We start from the raw sequence: 15,863 nt of genomic DNA on the forward strand, positions 1-15,863 counted from the left end.
CAGTATTGGAGTCTGGAGAGAGTCTCGATTTCCTGAAAAACGAGGAAGGTGCAGTCCGTAATATAAAATAATGTTGGCCAAGATTCTTGAAACTTATCCCCTGACTTTCATAAATATAAAATAATGTCAGAAAAATTAAACTAAAGGAAAATTGTACATATATAGTAGTTTGACCAAGCGAGGCTTTTTTAATAAATACAACGGTATAAAAACTAAAAATGCAGCACTCTCTTTCTAACCAAATATAAGCGTATTGCTTTCTGGCGCCATTACAAATTTCAAAATCTATTAGAATTAGTTTAAAATATAATTCGTTTTTTTTATATCTATCTTACTACTTTTCTTATTATTTAATAAAATAATAATAATAAAAAGTTCATCTCTTAGACATTTATCTGTAGAGGTAGAGACATCTTTTTCAATAAAAGATGAGGTTAAGCTTCTGTTTAGGTAGAGTATTGTCTATTAGATGTTTATCTGTAAACAGTATCAACAAAAGTGAAGACCAGACTAATCACAAAGAAAAATAGTATATTAGCGGAGTTACAAATGCACTAATTGGTTTATGAGGTAATGGTTGATATGGAAATATCCCTGCATATACCCAATCGTAGATATAAGCTTTTTTTATGAATGAATGATGATAATTTCCCATAAAAAGAAAAAAGAAAAAAGAAAAAAGAAAAAAGAGAAAAAAAAAGATGATTGATAATACAGTGACATAGATATGCCAACAGAAGGAAAGAGGAAAAAAAATCAAGTTAGTGCCGCTCTTAACAATTGATTAAGTCATTCTCAATAAATCGGTCCAACACGTGTAATATTTAATTAAATGAGATAGAATATAGAGTCAGGATTTAAATTCAAAACTTTTACTTTGATATGTTGTGAAATCATCGCTTACATTAAAAATTTAAACAGATAGAAATAGGTTGATTTTCTTATTTATTTTATATTTCAACAAAATAAATCTTTAATCGAAGCTTTTTCCTTCTTTCATCAGCTTCTTTAATTAAGGAAAAACTCCACAATATAAGAGGGAATATTGGCCATGCATGCCTGTACATTGAATAATTTTTTTGATCATGTTTATGTTTTCTTCTTTCTTAAATTATTTTGAAGTTTTGTTGTTTTTTTTAGCCAAGTTGTTTTGGTAGAATTATGACATTGACTTCACAACTCCATGACAGTATTTAATTCCGTCACGATTCTGTCTCGATCACTTAACAACTCCCTCTATATTTCAACAACGCTTTATAAGTAGTTTAATCCCTCTACTCGATCCTGCAATCACTCTGTCTGATATGGTTTCCATTAAGCCCGAATTTCTCCACTACGGTTCCCATTTGGACGACCATTATATCGTATAATAACATTCAGCACATCACAAACCATATAGAACCTCCAGCTAACCTTCGACCAAACACCAAACTCATTACAGAAAAAACCAAGAACCTCAAACCCGAAACCAAATCAGGGAAAAAAAAAAAAAAAAAAAAAAAAAAAAACCCATAGACCGAAACGCACTGAACAAGCAAGTAGCAGAAGCAACCGTCGCATGTTAATTTTGTTGATATTTAATGATCTCCATTCATCACAGAACTAAACAAGACAACACTTTCCTGTTTTGTTCATGACTGCGAAGCATCAAATTACGCAACCGCATGGTTTTGAAGAATTAATGCCAACGTGTTTGTTCCACCCACGACTGCTCAATATTGATGGTGCTTTCTAAAAGTAATCCCAGACCAGTAGACTGTGGACGCATCATTCCATTTTATAATTGCCCCATTATTGCTGGTTTTTCCTGTTATCTTGGTATAAATACTAACAATTTTGCAGAATTGTCAGCTCTCAAGATCGAGCTTATTAAAAAAATAAAAAATAAAAAGATCGAGCTTACTTCATGCTACTCGCTTAGTATTCAGAACCTCATTGTCGAAATAGATTCTCTTGTTATTGTGAATTTGTTTAATAATAATTTCCAAACCCACTGAATTTATGATATTTTACATTTCAACAATATTTTTCCTTCTAGTATTAATAATGTCTACAAGGAAAGGAGTGCTTTAGTGAACAGTCTTGCTACTTCACCACAAATCATATATGATTTTTTTTTTATCAAATATATAGTATATGTATGATAAGTAGAAAATTTTCTTTAATTTAGCAAGAATAAAATGTATATAAAAAAAATCATGTATTGGTATAAAAAAATAAATAGTAGGCTCATGTTGTCATAACTCATAAAGAGGGTCAAATTTGGTGGGGGCATGGAATTACTGGCGGTACGCATACTAGTTTGCTACATCTACTGATTTTTTTTTTTTTTTTTCTTTTTTTGCAATTTGCTTAACCTACTTAGATTCTATTTTCTACATGTTTTCAGGATCATCCACCGCCGATTTTATTTGCATTATTTTATCTATCCTAAAGTCGGCTCAAAACGGGACAACATTATGAGCCACCAAAGTACTAGGAAGCAGCCGCCTGCTGACGAGAGGAAAGAAAAAACTATTTTTCCGTCTCAACGTTACCGTTTCATTTAACCGCTTACCAATTTTTTTTACTTAATAATTAAAATAGTAATTTTAATTATATTGAAGTATTTTTTTACAATATTTAAATATATTAAAAAAAATGAAAAAAATAAAAAAAAAACCAAAACGTGAGAGACGATAATTTTGAACGAACTATTCTAGACTACAGAGTAGCCCAACTCATGAGAGGAATGAAAGAATTGTAATACTTGTACGTGTACCATTCCTACGTACGGTCCTACTTAACCTTAGTTGCCGAAAATAATAATAATAATAATAATTAAAATATTTAAAGCCGTTATACATTTTGAATGATATATTTAATTTTTAAAATTTAATAAAATATTTTAATTCAAAATTTTTACCATTATTAATAATTAATTTTATTATTATTCATAAATTTCTCGCCTAATCTCAATATTTAAATGAGGCCATGATAATTGGCATTTACGTTCCCAGTTTTATTTAACCAATAATGATTCCCATTTTTTTCCTAATAAAAATGAAATGGCAGTACCGGTACGGTCGAGAAAATTGCCCATGGCCTTAAGGAAGTTTGCAAGCACACGAGCCCATGGCCCATTGCTTTATTGTCAGGGTCAGTTGACGGGGCCACCTTGGAATCAATGATCCCAATGAAGCAATGTAATGAATGCCAAAAGTCCACTAAGCACGTAGAGCTTCTGAAAGAGTACTATAGAGAGTTCGACGCGGACGGGTATCCACGCTAAACTAAAATATTGGGATCCAAGCCCATAGCCTAAAGACCAGTGTACCTAAAGAGAATAGGAGAGAGGTCTTACGTTGAAGAGCAATGTTAGATGTCAATTATATATATTTTACATAGATTTTTATAAAAAAAATTAGGTCTCACAAGAAAATAATAGTTTTTTATTATAATTTTTTTAAAGTGAGGTTTACTTTTCTACAAAGTCTTGTACAAAATTTATCTATTTAGAACTTATTTCACTAGGTTGAAACTCTCTGATCTACATGTTTTTCGGTAACTTTATACGTATACGGTATGTATAGCTATTAGTTTTATAGCATATATAAACTTAATTTATTATTTCTGGTCTTGAACCGTCGACAATAGTGCGCTATGTCAATTTGTAACGCTTGATCACGAAACACTCGCGTACATATTTTACGGCAAGGAATAAGGATTTATTTCATCTGATCAGTAAAAGAGAAAGAAGTGAAGCTGAAATTCGAAGTGCATGATCGATGTATATATGTGTTTGGTCCGAAGGAAACTAATTCCAAAGTGCGATTATATTAAATATAAATTAAAATCAGTCTCTGAGAACCGCTAGGTCATGAATTCAATATTTGATCATGACCCTGTAAATCTCCTCTAATATTGGAGATCTATCAGTCTTTGACATCCAAACTTACGGCATTCTCTCTCTCTCTCTATAGATCTCTATCTGAATGTGTCCTTCTCTCCCTTTGAGCCATCCACTTTTCCCATGCATGCATGCAAGCCTACTTGATCTGATTCAATTGATTGGACATTGATACGCAGCTCTCCCTTCATTTCCTCACTGCCGCTCCCCATCTTTCCATGGCGGAGCGGGCCCCATCTTCTGATCATTATCACGATCCACCTCCTTCGGAACAAAGTCATCAATTATCAGCCCAACCTGATGATCGACCTGCTTTCCGCCCCGGCACCTACGTCGTTCAGGTCCCTAAAGACCAAATCTACCGCATTCCACCTCCCGAGAATGCTGTTATAGCCGAACGCTATCGAAACCCGGCCCTCCGTAACAAGAAGAAGTGGCAATGTTCTTCTTGCTGCTTGTGGGTTTGTATCTCGGTCCTTCTTGTTGTACTTGTTCTTGGCGCGATAGTTGTCACATTCCAACTTGTCTTGATCAACCCTAAGAATCCTACGTTTGATGTCGAACGCGTTGCTGTGAAGAATAATTCGCATTCTCGCAATCAACTGCATTCCAATCCAGAGTATAACATCACGTTAAGAGCCAAAAATCCGAATGGAAACGTGGGCATTTTGTACAAGGAAGGTGGCGTTGCCTCCCTTTCTTTTAGACAACGAGAAATAGGTACGGGAAATTACCCCACATTTTTCCAAGACCATACGGATTCAACAGTATTTGGCATCATTTTTCACGGTTCTAACAACGTCGTGTTACCTACGGAGATTGAGAAAAGCATGAATAGCCAAATGCAGAAGGTTCAGGTCACATTCTCTATAAAGATGGATGTCCCGGCACGATTGGGCAATGTTGGCTCATTGAACAGGGGGAGCATCAAGTTCGTTGTTGCTTGCTATTTCACGGTGGATACATTGGCTAAGGATACCCATATCATTTCCCGGAAATGTCATACACAACGATGACTCTAAAGGGCATTGGTATATATATATATATATATATATATATAGGAATGAATTGACGGTGCGTACGGTGATGGCAGATCAAGTACTTCTGCTAATTCCAAGCACATTTTTATTATTGATACATCAACCATTTTTCCTTTTTCATCATTGGGAGGACTTCTCCTGATCTGGTTCGATTTCGAAATGAAAAATGAAAAATACACAATTCTTTATATAATATTTTACACAATAATATTTTAAGAGGATGAATATTTTTGTAAAATAAATTATAAAACTAATATCATTTTATAAAAATATCTTTATTTTATAATATGTATTGCGAAAAATATTATGTAAAATATTGTGTATTTATAATTATTCTTCGCAAATATACGCAGACAGCAGTTTGACAAGAAGTAGTACTGCCTCGGTCGGAGGAACTCATTTTAGTTTGTGGGGGTTTCGATATGTTAATTTGTTTTACTTTAATTTTCCACCGAGTCTAAAAATATTCTCTTGTCCATGTAGTACTTCTGAAATATATATCTTTCACCAGCCACATGCCTTTTGTCCATGGATTGGCTATTTGTGGTTTGAATTTGTACATATTTTTCTTGATTGGCTTTAAATCCTGCAGGGATCATTTTGTTTGTGCATGGCTAATAGTGAAGTACAGACGAATGAAGAGGAAAATTAATTCTAATAACCAAATGTGCGTGCAGATATATATATTTTTTTAAAAAGAAGTGGAAGTATCTGGCTAATTTTATTGATAGTCCTTATTTTTAATAAAAAAAAATCGTAATTACAGCCGGATAGTTGAAGGTTCATATATCTATAATAAAGGTTCTCCGTAAAAAGATAAACACTTTCATTACTCTAAAGTTGGTTTTAAATTAATTATGTGCTGGCATTTCTAAGTTCTAATTAAGGTTTTATTTGTTTTTACAAAAATTTTCAACTCATTTGATATGATCTAATTATTATAATTTTTTTAAATTTTTAAATAAAATAAAATAAACAATTCAATATTTTTAAATTTAAAAATAAAAATAATATTTTATTAAAATTTTAATTTCCACCTCAATTTATCTCATCAATAAAAACAAACGTTAAAGCTCGAAGGAATACGTTTGAAATTAAAGATCAGTAGATTCAGTACGTCGTATTTTCTGTCTTGCAAATCACTGTACTCGTTTTTTTTATTTCAGAAATAAAGCCGCGCTGATTTCACGGCAAATATAAGAACTTAATTCAGCGTATAACAAGAAAATTATTGAGGCCTGTTGAGCGGCTCCGTCATCCGGCCAGGCCACTTCATGCGAGCGAGCGGGCAGACTGCCCATTTCATGTTTTTATATGCGGGGCAGGGATTGGGTGGGTACTCCACTCGTCTTGCTCATCCAATAAAAGTAAAAAATCTTAAATTTCAGAACTAGAAGGGATGACGTGGCCATGGGGTCTGTGAGGAGAAGAGGAGGACAGAGAAGGAGATTAACCGGGCGGTGGGCGTGAAGGAGGAGAAAGAATTTGTGTTGGGCGACGACTGTAGTTTTGAAATTTAGGATTTCTTTTTTTATAGAAATAATAGAATGAAACGGATGGGCGGGTGTAGTACTCGCTCGGACCCCGCCCTGCATATAAAAACAAATGGGCCGCGGCTTCCATAATTCCTTGGACAGAGTTCCACTTAAGACTGTTTGTCCGGCTCCGGATTGGATATTCGGATATACCCGACCGAAATCAGGATTTTAAATCCGAATTGGGTTCCGGTTCATACACCCGTGTTATGACTCGGGCCTAAATCCGGATTTTAAAAATCCAAAAATTCGGATTTTGGGTTTTACCTTTTTTTTTAATATTATTATTATTATTTTTTATTTGCTAAAGGTTCATATTTAATTAAATTTAAAAACATAATTATGTTTGAATGCATAATTCTTTTTATGTAAAAGCCTATATTTATTTAAAAAATCTCAAAACAAAAAACTTCAAACCATAATTATTTTTTATACAAAAGCCTTTAGTTTATTAAAAAAAAATTAAAGAAGTCAAGTTGGAATACATAATGCCTTCTAAATACTAAATGCATAAATTCATCTATGCATGCATCACATGCAATCCATTACATATGATATTATTTGTTATTTATATATTATATTACAAAATACAAAATTACAATATATGAATTACAAAATCAGTAACATGTCCATCAATGATTTAATCTCCATACCAAATAGCAACTTCAAGTAATTAGATTGAGAGATCCTGCAAAACACACAAAGTTTTGAACAATGATTATATACAAGGATTAAGACAAATTCTACTTAATAAATTAAAGATTAAGATGAGAATGGATTTTTTTTTTTTTTTTCAAATACACCCACACTAACAAATATTTTGTAGAGTTTTCATTCAAATACATATCCCTTGCCTGTCTAGGCTAGACAACCACTTCTCTTAACAAAATTAATAAACAAGAATATAAAATAGAGTAGTACTCAACTATAAAAAAGCTATACATTCTCTCTATCCTCACTCTCTTAACAATATGAATATCAAAATGCTTAATACAGTAGTACTTGTGCTACTCAACTTTGTTTCATTGAACCATGCAACAAAACCCGACTGAAGCACATTCGTTTTGTTTCATTGAAGCATGCAATTTCAAACCTTTTTTTTTTCAAGTAATTTTATACAAACTATAGTTCAAATAGTTGGTGCCGCATCATGACTGAAGAAATTGTTGCTGATCCCCAAAGTTGGCCTTAAAGTGAATAAAGCACCACCACATGTCATATAGGATATGACCAATCATAGGTGAGTAGATCATGCTCCCACAGAAAAGAAAAAAAAAATCTTGCTCAACTTTCCAGTTTTTTATATTTGAGAAAACATATATGTACCTATCTTAATTAACCTAATAACAACATAGTACATGGTGACTTCGTATATATTAAGCATTAATCACTAATAGTGCATGCCAATATAAAACTGAAAGGCCATGCAAATCTCATCAACATTAATGTATTTATAGTTTCTTTAGCAAAGACGATGACTACTCCAATTCATAAACTCAAAAAGATTTAGATATTTAACAAGAAAAATAAATGCATGAGGTTGAAACTTGTAATAGATATTTATAATTAAATATGAGAAACATGATTAGAGGACTAGCTACTTCACCAAAGATAATAAGTCGGCTTGATGGAAACATGAAACTTTAAAAAATGTATATCAATATGGATTTTTCCACCTAAACAGAACTACCAGGTCAATGAACCAGAATATATCAATCGATATTGCACGGTTCATGACATTCAGGATATATATACGTATATATATATATATATATATATATATATATATATATATAAGATTACCGTTATTGACTATTACCTAACAATTTCTAGCAGTTTTGGCATTAATCCATGACTTATTTTGCATGACAACTCTGGAGATTAATTTGGCAATATCATCGTTGATAGGCCTGTGCAAAAAACCCGTCTGACCCGAGCAGATCCGTCCGACAAAATACGATTTTGCTTCAGTGTCGTGTTGAACCCAATAAATGACGGGGCAGACAGTCTTTTAACATTTTTAAGTGTTCAGACTAAAAACCTAGGGCAGCCAACTTCTCCTTTTGCACTAAAGACGATTGTGCAGAAACGCTAAAGACGATTGTGCAGAAACGAAAGTGTAGGCTGTGCAGCCACGAATCACGATCCACGCCAGGAATCTCGAGAAGCTCAGCCTCTCTCTCTTCCGCCGGGGCTTCAACTCCTCCAAATGGTGCTTCTGTCTTTCTCTTTCCCCTTCTGCTTATCTTTTTTGGCTTTCTTTCCCCTGTTGATCGCACTCTTTATGTTTGGTTATTATAGATAGATGACAAAAAAAAGTGAAAAGACTGGAAAGAACACAGATCCGTTTCTAAACATGAAAGAAGCTTTTATGATGGGAAGTTTGAAATCGTGAAAAGTAAATGCCAAAAATGGAAGATTCAGAAAGATCGTGTGAGGACTTTGCGTGACTAAAGTAGCTGAGCCAAACAACCCAAATCTGCTAAGTAACTCAAATGCTTTCTCTGCACTGAACCTCTCTTTTTCTTAATACTTTTCTTAACAAATAAATGAGTTTGAGCTTTTCTGATTTTGCATGTCCTTCTTGATTTCTCTCATCTTTTCACACTTTCTGGCCATGGTTTTGCAGTACTTTTCTCAGTAAATAAATGGTTTTGCAGTACTGGCCTCAGATTTCTCAGCAAGCAAGAAAAAATGACAACAATCACTGGACCACAAAATTTAATGGCTTGAAAGAAAGACAACCCAGAATTGCGAAAAGGGGATTTTGGGAGCTTATAAAGAAGAGCAACAGAGTGAATGAAGAAATTCAGGAGCTTTGACTTGTAAAATAAGACATTCAGCAACGGAGTTATTCACCACCTCCCTCCTCCGCCATTTCCCACGTTCCAAATCTCCTCTCTTCCCCAAAAACTCAACTTGATACTGCACATAAAACCCTTTGATCATCCTCATTCAATAGTAGGTTTGGCTCTTCTGCTAACAGAAGAGATTGAACTGATAAATAATATTATGAATAATTGGCTCATGAACAAGAAGGCCCATGCATGCATGCACCTTTATATTATAGGATATCGAATTGGTTTATTTTCGAGGAGTTGAACGAACGAGATCTGAGGAGAGGGTGAAATGTAGTCAGGAAGTGCCCACTTTACGACCAATCGTTGGAGTTTGGGGGGATAATTTATTTTTGTTTCAGGGCACCAAACCAATGATGGATTGACTCTAGTGGAACCTTTCTTTACACGTCTAAAGAAGGCAGGAATTTTCCAAGGATTTGAAGCATGTTCGATGTTCCAATTAAAAAAACCCTTGTCTACTTTAATTGAAGCACTTTAAGTGGATTCCAACTCCTACACAACCATGCATTACTCTTCACCCGGTAGTGGGTTTCTTTCTCTTTCACCAACCTAACCATCTGAAAAATCTTTACATTGATTCCTTTAAAAATTAGCAGCTCCATTTTTTAAATCCTTCAAAGTGGGCTCACTCAAATCCAGGTGCCCAATGGTGTAGCCTCTGTATCCGTTTGTGGGCAATGTTCTTATTCTCACTTAAACTCTTGAAGCTTTTTATTAATTTAAGGGATAATCTAGATCTGCCACTATTAAGTACGGCACTTGTATAAATCAATTTCCTCTGCACTCTATACAGGTCCCATCTCTCTTTCACACACACTGATCTATCTCTCTCTCTCTGAGCATTATTAATTGCAACCCACATGGCGGTGTCTCTATTCTAGTATTCTTGTCTGAGACTAGGGTGAAGATTTATGGTATGTAAAGAAGGAAGCAATAAGATGGGGCGCCTAGGAGTTTAAAAAAAAGTTAGGTCCGTTTATGGAAATATATGCAAATTGGTTACCAGATCAATCAGTTTGAAGATGTTCCTAATTTCAGCAATTATTTGAGCTGGAATCTGTGCTATAAAGTGAAAATGTCAGCTTATATAACCTGATCGAATAGGTTGGTAACCAATAATCAAGGATTCCATGCAATTACGTACGTATTTTTTTTTCAGTCCAAACCTCAAATGTATTTGATCACTCAGGAACTAGGATTTACCGTTTCAGATTGCGATTAAATAATGTATATGATGCATATTTGTTAAAAGTTGGCGAGAGTGTGCATGAACTACAGCAAACATATTTGGATTTTATGCATTCAGTTGGATTATACACGCCGCCAAGCATTCTTGCCAAATTTAGGTGAAGTGTTTATTTAGAGACAAGTGCCAAATTTAGGTGAGCTAGCTGCTTATTAAGAAAGACAAATGCACGCTGCATATTTTTTGTATTCGGAGAGGGTAACATCAGCAGTGTTTTTAGTAATTCAAAGTAGACAGGTTCCCTAGCCTGGCTTCTTTAATTGATGGACAGAGTCAAAAGCCTAGCCTTCATGTGAGTGCAGCAAGAAGAAGGAAAGGGCGGAGCCTGACCGAAGAAGAAGAGAAGGAAGAGGAGGAAGAACAGCAGAAGATCAGAGAATTGCACAATTAAATTAAATTATGCAAGCATAAAATAAATAGGCGGTTAGACCGTCCATATGCATGTATGTAGATGCACAAATAGTTGTAATAAACATATAAGCTTTATTAAAATAAACAAGCTTAAAGTAATTACAAGGCAGCAGTTGGTAGTGCAGATTTGCACTTACAGATATTGGGGTAGATAGGGAGAGTCTAGAACAAGGTTGAGAGGATTAAGGGTTTCTCTCAAGTGAGTTCTAAAATGAGCTCTGACTATCTCAGCAAGTGAGGTTCTCCTTTTATAACATAAGGAGTTCCTGTTTACAATCATTAAAGTAAAACCCGTGAGTGCACAGTGGGAACTGTTTAAGCACGGGGCACAGGGGTGTCATCATTCTGTCCTCCAGCTGTCATTGTGAACGGCTGCTTTGGGCATAAGACGACAAATAAGAATTCGGTCCACTCTGTGACGTCCAGCTGTCTCTAGGGGCGGCTGATTTTGGCGCAGAGTGTCAATTATCTTCAAAGAGGACTGTATTTGTCTTCTTTGAACTCAAGTAGTAGTCAATCATCTTCTAGCTTTGGGATGCCTTCCGAATCATGACCAAAAATATTACTGTATGAAGCCTCTGATGATGCTTCTGAGTTTTCTTCAGAATTATCACTTGTAGACTTCGACAGTTGTTGTTCCAGCAATTTCAATAAATCTTTTTTCCCGAGTCTGCTGAGGATATTATCTTTGACAGACTTAGAAGATTTCTTAGAGGATGAACTGGTAGCTTTTCCTCTTGATGAAACTGTTGGTGAATCAGGGGCCTGAATTACCAGGGGGTATTCAGGTATTACTATACCAGACGTGATTGCAGGAAATTCCTTTTTGTCCGCTAGATCAGGAGCGGCTTGGGGGAAGTCCTTAATCATCTGGTCAATTACTTTTTCAGTATAACCATACCTATCCCACCATTTTGTGAAATAAGCACGGTCCAGCAAGTTGGCATTTCTCTCATAAGTCCATTTAAAGATCCACGGTAGTTTGTAGGTCTTGCAGAAATGGAGCTCAGGAGGAAACATCTGATTATGCCGGTTCAGTTTTGTACCAGCAAATTTCTTATAAAATTCAAAAGCTCTGGCGAGCTGCTCAGGAAGATTCTCCGGAATTAGTCCAAATAGGTCCCACCATTGGAGAAACCAGTAAGGGAAAGTTCCTTTGAATCTTTTATCAAAATTAAAGAACCATGAATGGCTCATATCAGGTACCTGAAAGAACATGAAACGTCTCCAGGCAGTTATATAATCAAAATAATTATAACTCAGTGCGGAGTCATGGAGTTTTTTGAGGGTGGATGGGTTTGTGGCCCATTCGTCTTCTGTAATAACTCGCAGGATGTAGGCACTGTGATAAATCAATTTGGTGGAATCATTCTTATCATAAATTGGTTTGATGATAAGAGAGTTGGTGAGAATCAGGATACTGGAATAGAATTGAAGATTTTTGGAAGAATCTTCAGGTATCCAGTGGAAATTGATTGGGAAATAGGAAGAGGCTATTTTGAATGGATCTGTGATATTAGAACGACAGGGTTCTATATGAAACAGATGGGTCAAAATTGGCTTCTTCATGTACAAAGAATTTCCTTTTGGGAGGAAAAACTGAGGAGTAATTAAAGCAGGTCCTTTTGATGCAATTGCTTTCGCATAGGGATCAAAAGGGGTAGAAACCGTAGACGCGAAGGTCGACGGTTGCACAATTGTACCAAGAGGTGTGAACCTATTGGTAATATCCAATGCCGTTGAAGGGGCACTGGGCGCAGGAACAGTAGATGTCCTAGACTCATTCTTGATGAGTTTTATACTAGGTATTGGTGGTGGGGGGTTCACTCTCTGTTTTTCTTTTCCTTTCTTTTTGCTGACGCTCATGGTTGGGTGTCTGCAAGAATTCTCTGGTAAGAAAATCAGGGATAGAATTATCAGTGCCTTTGATGTATTCAATATCAAAATCAAAAACACTTAAAATACTTTGCCATCGTGCAAAAATATGTTTTGATGCAATGTTTTGAACATCTTGTTCTAAAACAAATTTAGCACTCATGCAATCAATGCGAAGTAAAAATTTTTTGTTTAATAAATCAGATTGAAATTTAGAAATACATAGTACTATGGATAATATTTCCTGTTTAATAGTACTATAATTTTCTTGTGCAGGGTTCCAGGTTCCAGAATGGAATCGAACAATTTGTTCAGATGAACCTGGTGAAACACATTGTTTCAGAATGCCGCCATAACCAATGTTTGAGGCATCTGTTTCAACGATTTTAAATGAATCAGAAGTGGGGATACCAAGGCACGGCAAAGTTTTGACATGTGCTTTGATTTTCCTCACTATTTTAGTATGTATTTCTGTCCAAGGAGGAGGATTGGAAAGAAGTCGTTTGAACAAAGGACGACATTGTTTCCTCATATCCTTGTAGAAATCAGCAATGTAGTTAAGAGATCCTAAGAATCTCTGTAACTGATTTTTGTCAAGAATGACATCAGGGAATTTATCAGCAAAATCAATGGCTCTTTGGATGGGCCTGATTTTGCCTTCAGTAATATCATAACCAAGGAATCTGATCTTGGTTTGGAACAATTTGATCTTTTTCGCAGAAACGACAAGACCATTGAATCTAATGATGTCAAGAAACGAATTTAAATGTTTCCAATGTTCATCAATAGATTTTGAAAAAACAAGAATGCTCCGAGAGCAGATGAGAAATAGCAAGAAAGCCAAATACGAAATGGGAACATTTTGTGAACAATTTGGACTTCTTTGTTGAACTTATTTTGTTTTTTGACAACCCTGAGACGAAGTTTCTACTTCGGTTGGTTCAGGATCATCTTTCGACAAGTAGGAGAGCTCATTTTAGAACTCACTTGAGAGAAACCCTTAATCCTCTCAACCTTGTTCTAGACTCTCCCTATCTACCCCAATATCTGTAAGTGCAAATCTGCACTAACAACTGCTGCCTTGTAATTACTTTAAGCTTGTTAATTTTAATAAAGCTTATATGTTTATTACAACTATTTGTGCATCTGCATACATGCATATGGACGGTCTAACCGCCTATATATATATATATTTATATATATATTAAAAACCAGTGTGTGCCATTGCATCTTATGCTTCAAAGTCCCTTGGCATAAACTATTAGAGATGCTTTCCCATTGGCTCAAGCAGGTCCTCCTGGAAGGTGACTCAAAACAAGTGGTTGAATTGTTGCAGAATCAGGTTTCTAATTGGAGCATGGGAGGTTTGCTGATTGAAGATGCCCGAAACCTGATGAATTCCTGCAGCCAATGGTCAGCTACTCACGCATACAGGGAGGCCAACAAGCAGCTCACTTACTAGCAAAGTCTGCTTTAAATTTATCAGAGGATTTATATGATATTGAAGAATGTCCACTCGGCATTCAATCCATTGTAAATATTGAGATGTTGTAAGCTCTTTTATTAATAGAATTAGTCTTTCTATTTCAAAAAAAAAAAGAGAGATGCTTTCTCATTATTGAGACTTTTAACAACAGTGCAGACAGAACATGTTCTTTGACTGCGAAACAGTCTATCCACGTTTTTAGAGCTGTAAGACTAACCAACAAAACAACAGAAACCATAGTAAGAAATGCACGAAAATATTGTCCTCATGACGTATGCGCATCGACATATTTCAGGAGATTTTTGGGGTACCCCAATATTGATTGTACGGGAAGAGAAGACTTTGGAGTACCATATGGAAATACTGTCACTCAATTAACCGATTGCTTGGCTAGCTAGCATATACCTGTATATGTCGATGCTTTTAGAGTAAATATGATTTTCTTTCATGGCAGATCTATGATCCTTCCCATCCCTATTTTATCCTACACGAACGAAGACAGTACTAGTTCTGGTTCATTGTTGGTTTTGCAACCTTTAATGGGAGAGAATGATTTCACAGGGACCCAATCAACAACGTACTTTTTCATGGTTGTTGAACTGTTGAACTCTCTCTCCAGAGAAATTGCTGCCAAAGAGGCAAAAATAAAGGTTGATGCTAGCTAGGTTATCCCCAGATGTGCCCCCAATTAAAGTGCTCCAGTGCATTTTGATTTTTTAAATGTTAAAAAACACGTACACACTTAAATTTATTAGTGATAACTTTTTTAAACATTAAAAACAAATTAAAATGCACTAATTTGTACGAGTTGTAGTTGTATGTGGTAAAAGTCATACCTGTAAGAACTATTAAACTGGCTGATTCTTTCATCTCAACAGATGTTGATCTGTGTCTCCCATCTTTTCCCTTTCAAAATTATCACTGCTAGTCTTGTCTTTTTCCCCTAAGCCAAGCCACAGCTTGTGAATTGACACGCATCTTTTCGTTGTCTGATCTTTGTTTTTGGCTACTTTTTTACGTACGCATGATTATCATGTTTGGAAGATGATTGGAGCAGCGTAAAGGAAGATCGAGTGCGTCTATTATCTCTTGCAAGATTTAAATAAGTTTGGTACTATTTCCCATTTTTTGTATTTTGTAATGAATAGTCCTAATCGAATATGATTTTCCCACTGATACCTAATTGATAGCGAACCTCATGAATAGCTTTTTTAGGTCCTTTAGGCATGGTTGATTTTCCCAGAAAGAAAGCAGAGTTCAGTGGTACATTGATTAGTTGATCACCTCCAGTTGTATCTCTTTCCAGAAACGAAAGCTATGAATAACTCTCATTGCATGTTCTGTTCTCTTGGAAAACAGACAATGCAATTCTAGATGTTTTCAGTCTATGCACGTGAGCTTGTCTTTTGGAAAAAAAAATCACACATTATTCTTTGTATAACATCTCACGTTATTTGATAAAAAGAAATTTTTATTCTTTATAATATTCTAATAAGAATTTAATTATATCATTGATTAAT

The 15,863-nt window shown here is 35.1% G+C and overlaps 1 protein-coding gene across 1 annotated transcript; it reads left to right on the plus strand.

Moving 5' to 3' along the window:
• The first annotated feature begins 4,010 nt into the window (after positions 1 to 4,010).
• LOC121259538 (NDR1/HIN1-like protein 13) lies at positions 4,011 to 5,077 on the plus strand. Its single transcript, XM_041161165.1, has one exon. It carries the CDS (start codon positions 4,108 to 4,110, stop codon positions 4,903 to 4,905), a length of 798 nt encoding a protein of 265 aa, XP_041017099.1. The 5' UTR covers positions 4,011 to 4,107; the 3' UTR covers positions 4,906 to 5,077.
• Positions 5,078 to 15,863: the final 10,786 nt, after the last annotated feature.

The sequence above is a fragment of the Juglans microcarpa x Juglans regia genome, chromosome 4D (assembly GCF_004785595.1).
Source record: "Juglans microcarpa x Juglans regia isolate MS1-56 chromosome 4D, Jm3101_v1.0, whole genome shotgun sequence".
NCBI lineage: Eukaryota > Viridiplantae > Streptophyta > Magnoliopsida > Fagales > Juglandaceae > Juglans > Juglans microcarpa x Juglans regia.